Source organism: Asparagus officinalis, chromosome 7 (genome assembly GCF_001876935.1).
Source record: "Asparagus officinalis chromosome 7, Aspof.V1, whole genome shotgun sequence".
Classification (NCBI taxonomy): Eukaryota; Viridiplantae; Streptophyta; class Magnoliopsida; order Asparagales; family Asparagaceae; genus Asparagus; species Asparagus officinalis.
Genome location: NC_033800.1, coordinates 18,994,377 through 19,000,895, shown reverse-complemented (window position 1 = coordinate 19,000,895; position 6,519 = coordinate 18,994,377). Strand labels below are relative to the sequence as shown.

The 6,519-nt window shown below is 41.1% G+C and overlaps 1 protein-coding gene across 1 annotated transcript; it reads right to left on the bottom strand.

Moving 5' to 3' along the window:
* On the bottom strand, nt 1,456–1,985 carry LOC109849860 (chlorophyll synthase, chloroplastic-like). The gene is made up of 3 exons (XM_020419744.1): nt 1,812–1,985; nt 1,673–1,717; nt 1,456–1,586 (listed from the first exon to the last, which is right to left on the bottom strand). The coding sequence occupies exons 1-3, from the start codon at nt 1,918–1,920 to the stop codon at nt 1,471–1,473; spliced, it is 270 nt and encodes an 89-aa protein (XP_020275333.1). The 5' UTR covers nt 1,921–1,985; the 3' UTR covers nt 1,456–1,470.

Sequence of the window (6,519 nt, the reverse complement as noted above, 5' to 3'; positions counted from 1 at the left end):
TCTTCTAGCCTACTCAGCTGAAGTTGTCAAATAAGGACTTGGAGATATTTTGAATGTGGATCAGTCAATGGATCAAGAAGAAATAGTAGTATGAGATGCTTTTGAAGGTGAATTACAGCAATCTGTTTAGCGCGCTGAAGTTGTTAAGAGACGAACGGATATTATCACCAGTGAACTCCACATCCTGTCCCTAGTCAGGATTAGGAGAAGAATTGCATTACTTGGTAAACAACCAGCGCAAAACTAACTTGAACGTCGGTGAAATCACTGCCTGAAGTTCAGGATAAGTGCTTTATTAGTGATATTGTTGTAGTTCTAGATAGTATTCACAAAGAAACATCCAAAGGGTAACAAATTTGAAATTGGCATGGGATGAAAACATAAGTAACTCTGAAAATGGGATATCCTGCTACTTCAAGCATCGCATGATAAATACTCCTCATTTGGTTTCAGATCAAGTTTTCATATCTTATTAATGCTAATTTGGTAAGTGACCATGATAAGGAAAAAGAAATAAGTTCCAACGAATACGAATGTATTGTTGTGTTTGGCTTTAATTGTAACAGCAGCAGCAGCGGTCCAGGAACTGGACAGCGCGCAGCCACAACACGCGGTCCACGGCCGGAGTGCGTACGTGCAGTAGGCTCACTCGGTCGCGGAGATTTTTCTGTTTTTGTCTGGTGCAATTGGGTTTCTATCTGGTTTCTTTGGCTTCTTGATGTCAAAGACTTATATCCTATATAAAGGGGTATTATCCCAGATCTAGGGTTTGTGTTGTGAGAAAAATATGGATTGTAAGAAAAGGAGGCCATAAGGAAGAGATCAAAGACCAAGCTGTCAAGATCAACAACAACAACAAGAAGAAGAAGAAGAAGAAAGAAGAATACTCTAGTAAGGAGTTACAAGAGGACAATTATATTATTGTGAGGATTTTTACAATAAGCCAGATGAACTATTCTGGTAAGAGATCAATGAGTGGAAAGTGGGATTGTATCTTCTTCTCTTCTCCCATAGATGTAGTAGGCACATTGCCGAACCGCATAACTTTCATGTGGTGGTTGTTTGTTTCCGAATATCTCGCCATACAGTAAAAAAGTTTCCCACAAAACCCTAAAAGGTTAAAGCCTTTGTTCGGGATCTAAAGTCGACTAGATTCCTTACACATGTTTCCTATATAATTGCTTCCAAATTTTATGTGCATGTCAGCGATCAAACTCCAGTTATATATGATCCTCACACGACAAGCTCGACACGAATTAAGACAACAAAGACATTTAATCCAACAAATCAGAAATACATGGTACCTATTAAATGCAATAGTTATGAGCCAAACAACATAGTTTACAATTCGCCGTGGTGAAAAAGAGAGGAGATTCAATCCCAACATAGGGTATGTTTTACAAGTTGTCAAAATTTTCATTAATTTTAACAAAAATTCTCAATTTCTGTTCACTCCAAATACTTTAAATACTAAATAAACTCGGAACTCACTGTCTCTTGCTTGGCCCCCTTAATCCCAAGAAGCTGATTAAAGCTCGAACCATCGGAAGCAGCAGCCGGAGCCTTATCCGGTGCCGCAGGCTTAACTGCAAGATAGAATCAACCTTGGAAAACAAAAGTAATTAACCTTCCTAGTAAAATTCTAAATTTTGAGGGGAAATTTGAACTAAACCTTCGTTAGCATCGGTTTCGGCTGCTCTGACAGTCAATCTCCGCCCTGAGAGTTCGTTTAAATCCTCAGGATTTCATAAATTGCAGAATACGGACGAAAGGACGAAGTGAGGGAATTTGGAAGAAAGTAAGGGGCTCACTGGAAACGGAGACGAGTTGAGGCGAACGGATAGATGGGAAACGGTGCTGACGTGGCGTAATGTTATTGGTTACGGCGATTGTGGAGGCGTTGTAAACGAGAGAAGCCATCGTCGGGACAAAGAGCGAGAGGGCACAGAGAGGCTCTTGCTTTGAAGAGGGAGGCGGATAACCTGGTGCGGTAACGGTTCCCGCGGGCTTCATCTCCTTATCGTGTTCCTTATTATTATTGAAGAAATTTTTTAAATAAACTCATTCATATTTTATTTTTTTTTTTAAATAGTCTCCCTTGAGTTTTATTTAAAAAAATAGACTCATTTTATCTTAATCCGGTTTTTAAATAGTCGGGGTTGCTAACCCCGACTATTTAGAAAATTATAAACCCCCAATTATAAACCTAAACCTTAACATTCTATACACTAAATAATCGGGGTTGGCAACCTCGACTATTTAGAAACCGGATTAAGACAAAATTGGTCGATTTTTATAAAAAAAAATCAATGGGGTCTATTTTTAGAAAAAAAATATGAATGGGTTTGTTTAGAAAATTTATTCTATTATTATTATTATTATTCTATATCTTAGCTAAAAATGAAATAGCCAGGAACACTTTTCAGTTTTAATGAGAAAATTGTAATTGTAACTACAATTATAATTTGTGAAAGAGGATTATGGTGATTGGAGATAAATTTAGTGTATCCCATTTTTGCAATGTAAACTTCTTGTTTGTATATACATAAACTAAAAAAATATGACCCTCTTCGTAGTTACATGAGCATGATATTTATTTTTTGTAAATACTTGAGGCAAGAAAAGATTTTGCGAAGCTATGTTGTTTTTTTAAATGAAAAATACCAAAATTTTATTAAGAATTTAGGGTAAGTACATCTTTTTGAATGTACCTTAATTAGGGCCTGTTTGGATTCGTAGGGGGTGAAGGGAAGTTAAGGGAAACTGAGTGAAGGGAATGGAAGGGAATTCCCTTCCTCTTGGTTACACCCCAATTTGGGGGGTAACAATTTTTATACTATTAGGGGGTGAACCAAGGTGAATGGAGGTGAATTAACTTCACCTCCTAAGTGTTCCCAAACAAGGTGAATGGAGGTGAATGGTTCCCCTAACTTCCCTTCACCCTCATTCTCCTCAATCCAAACAAGCCCTAATAAGAGAAACTAAAAATCCAGCCTACAATTAAATACCTCGTTTGATGCGAGTGAGTGCGAGAATGAGCTACAATTTTGTTTGCGCGTGCTTCTAGTAAACTAGAATTGTGTGTTTCTTGTTGTCTCTCTTTCATTGTATGTGTCTAAAGTGGAATTTATAATTGTAACTGTAGGACTGGCAGAACAGTTGATGGAGCCTGGGGAATGTTTTGGATGGTCAGCGGTCGATCGCGAGATCGTGGCGGTCGACCGCGTTTGTGCACGGGGCCTCACTGTGCCTCTGGATCTTTGGCGGTCGACTTGTGGCGGGTCGACTGGCTTTTCTCTCTGGAGTTTTGGCTTGTTTCTGGATGTTGGTCGCGGTCGACCTGCCGGTCGACCGTGGCCGGTTGTCGACCTGGCGGTCGACCGCCGACGGTGGACCGTCGAAGCGGTTTTGGGCTGAATCTGGGTTTCAGACCCGTTTCGTTTTGGATTGTTATAAATACCTAAGAGGTGTTTCTAGGGTTTGGTGTGCAAGGGTTTTGAGCTGAAATAGAGGGGTTTTGTGGGCTTCTATTGTAGGAGCATTTGGAGAGATCAAGTGTGATTTGAGGAGATTTTTTGTGAGATTTGTAACCCTAGTTGTATCCCCTTGATTTCTAATAGTGAAAACTCCCCCTTCCTTGCCCCGTGAACGTAGGCATCTCGTCGAACCACGTTAAAACTGGTGTTGATTATTTGTGCTAATTGAGTTGGTGTGTTTGGCTTTCTCTCTCGGCGATTTGGTATTGGATCCCGGCATTAGGGTTTCCCCAACAAGTGGTATCAGAGCTCCGGGCAACGCTTGGACTTTTTTGGAGGAGTAGATCAGTTAGGAAGTTCATCTAGAGCTTCGGTTGGTGTTAAAGGTGGAATCTTTGTGGTAAAGTTTCTATCTTTTCAAGTTGGATCTATTTCTTGTTCGTTCCGCAATTGTTATTGGGTGCTTTGAGATATATGGCTAGGAAAGATAAAGGTAGGGAGGGTTCTTCTAGTATGAAGACCATCCAAAGTTTGAGTATCCATTCTATGAAGATAGATGTGAAGAAGTTCGATAGCACAAATAATTTTGGACTTTGGAGATGCGAAGTCTTGGATGCGCTAAATGCATAAGATTTGGAAGAAACGTTGGAGTTGGACGGAAAACCGGATGACATTGATGAGAAGGTTTGGAAGAAAATAAATAAAACGGCGTGTGGTGTGATTAGGTCTTGTCTTACTCAAGATCTAAAATATGATGTGATGTTAGGTCTTGTCTTACTCAAGATCTAAAATATGATGTGATGAATGAGACTTCGGCAAAGAAGATTTGGGAGGTCCTAGAGGGTCAAAAATCGCTTGCATTTGAAGAGGAGGCTTTATCGCTTCTAATTGAAGAAGGGGACATCCATTAGTGATCACATGAACCACTACACGAAACTTCTTGTGAATTTGATGAATGTAGATGTCATGGTTGAAGATGAGGACAAGACGTTGCTATTGTTGAGTTCCTTGCCTGACGAGGAATATAAAACATTCGTCCTTACTCTTATTAATGGGAAAGCATCTCTTTCGTATAGTGAGGTCACCGCGGTACTTGTGAATTATCAACTTCGTAAGAAGGACAATGAGACTTCCATTGAGCCGGTAGCGGGGGCATTGGTCGCAAGAGCTAAGAGTCCAAACCATGGTAGAAGGTCGTAGTCTAGAGCGGCACATCCTGCAGTTGGTAGGAATCAGTGTGCCTTTTGTAAAGAGGATGGACATTGGAAAGCCGAATGCCCAAAATTACAAACCGGAAAGAATAAGGGAAAAGCTATTCAAGCTTCAGAGTTGAATGTTACCAAGGCTAGTAGCGACATTTCAGATTCGGATTCTTCAGGCTATTCGTGCCCAGCTCTTCCGTCAGTTGGTGTTACCGACTCCACCGAGTGGATATTGGATTTAGGTTCTACTTACCACATATGTCCTAGGAGGGATTAGTTCTCTAGCTTTTAGGAGTTGGAAAGAGAGGATGTTGTGCTCATGGGTAATGATCATAAATGTCATATTGGTGGTATCGGTATCGTTCGAATTTGGATGAGTGACGGGATGATTCGGGAGTTGGTTAAAGTGAGGTTCGTTCCTCAATTGAAGAAGAACATCATTTCACTTGGGGCATTGGAGGCAACAGGCTATAGGGTAATCTTGGCAGATGCACACTTGAAGGTCATATTGGGGTTCATGATTGTGATGAAGGGTGTCAAAAGGAGCAATTTGAATTATCTGCTTGGGAGCACGGTGATTGATAGAGAGTTGACGACTTCTTTGGCTAGACTATGACATTGTTTATTGCTGGGATATATGATTAGTTATGCCGTGCATAGATTGTTGAGGAGTGCTATGACATGTAGATTGAAGTCCTTTGAGCACGTTGGGATGAGCGAGAAGACCAAGGTGGAGTTTGGCACTTCTATCCATCGATCGATGGGTTTTATTGGAAGTGTTCAGTCAGGCATTGGGGGGCCTTCTAAGGAAGCATTGTTGTGCGCGACGGAAGCTTTCTCTGGCAACACGAACAATAACTCGAACTAACCACAACTAATATGCAAACCACAATCCCAGCAAGAACAAGAGATTTACGTGGTTCGGCAAGTTGCCTACGTCCACGGGGCAAGGAGGGGGGGAGTTCTTACTATTAGAAATCAGAGAATACAAGTAGAGTTACAAATCTCTCAGATCAAACCCTAAAACAAAGCTCTTGATCTCTCTCAACTCTCCCACAATTGGATGCAACAATTCTCTCTTCAAGGTTGCTCAAGTTCATCCTTGCATAACCCCAAACAATCAGGATTTGAGTTATATACAACTCAGAAATAAAACGGGTCAAAAACCGAAAGGCCTAGCCCAGATCCTGATTCTTCTGAGTTTCTGTAATTTCTTCAATTCTCCACCTCGGCGAATGTTTCCACCAAAACTGAGCCGACACCAAATCATCCAATAGTCCCTCAACAAGTCAGGGAACCAATCTAGAGTTGAAACGTGATCCCCCCATCTGAATCAACTGATCAAACCGGCTGCATCTGAAAGACTGCCTACGTATCCTCTTGCCCAAGGAATCAAGCCGAACGTAGTTCATATTAATGGCCTCCAAAGGCCTCAGCACTGAAGGATGTTCAAAAGCTTCAAACAATGATCAAATTTCACTCCTGAAACAACTTTGGTCAACATATCTGCAGGGTTGTCATTCGTGTGGACCTTCTCTAATATGACGTCTCCATCATCCAAAACGTCACGTACAAAGTAGAATCTGATGTCTATGTGCTTCGTGCGCGCATGATAAACCTGGTTCTTCGCCAAATAGATAGCCTACATGCTATCACAATATATCCAAATAGTCTCCTGAGTGATCCCCAAGTCCTCCAATAATCCACGCAACCATAAATCTTCCTTAATAGCTTCAGTAACTGCCATATACTCTGCCTCTGTAGTAGAGAGAGCCACTGTGGACTGAAGCGTGCAACGCCAACATACAGGTGCACCTGCCAATGTAAAAGCATAACCTAAA

Excerpts from the sequence above, each read along its gene's own strand:
- LOC109849860 (XM_020419744.1), bottom strand. The coding sequence starts at position 1,920 with ATGGCTTCTCTCGTTTACAACGCCTCCACAATCGCCGTAACCAATAAC. Across the intron at positions 1,718-1,811 it reads TCAACTCGTCTCCGTTTCCA|GGCGGAGATTGACTGTCAGA; the intron begins GTGAGCCCCTTA and ends ACGAACTCTCAG. Across the intron at positions 1,587-1,672 it reads CGAAACCGATGCTAACGAAG|TTAAGCCTGCGGCACCGGAT; the intron begins GTTTAGTTCAAA and ends TCTATCTTGCAG.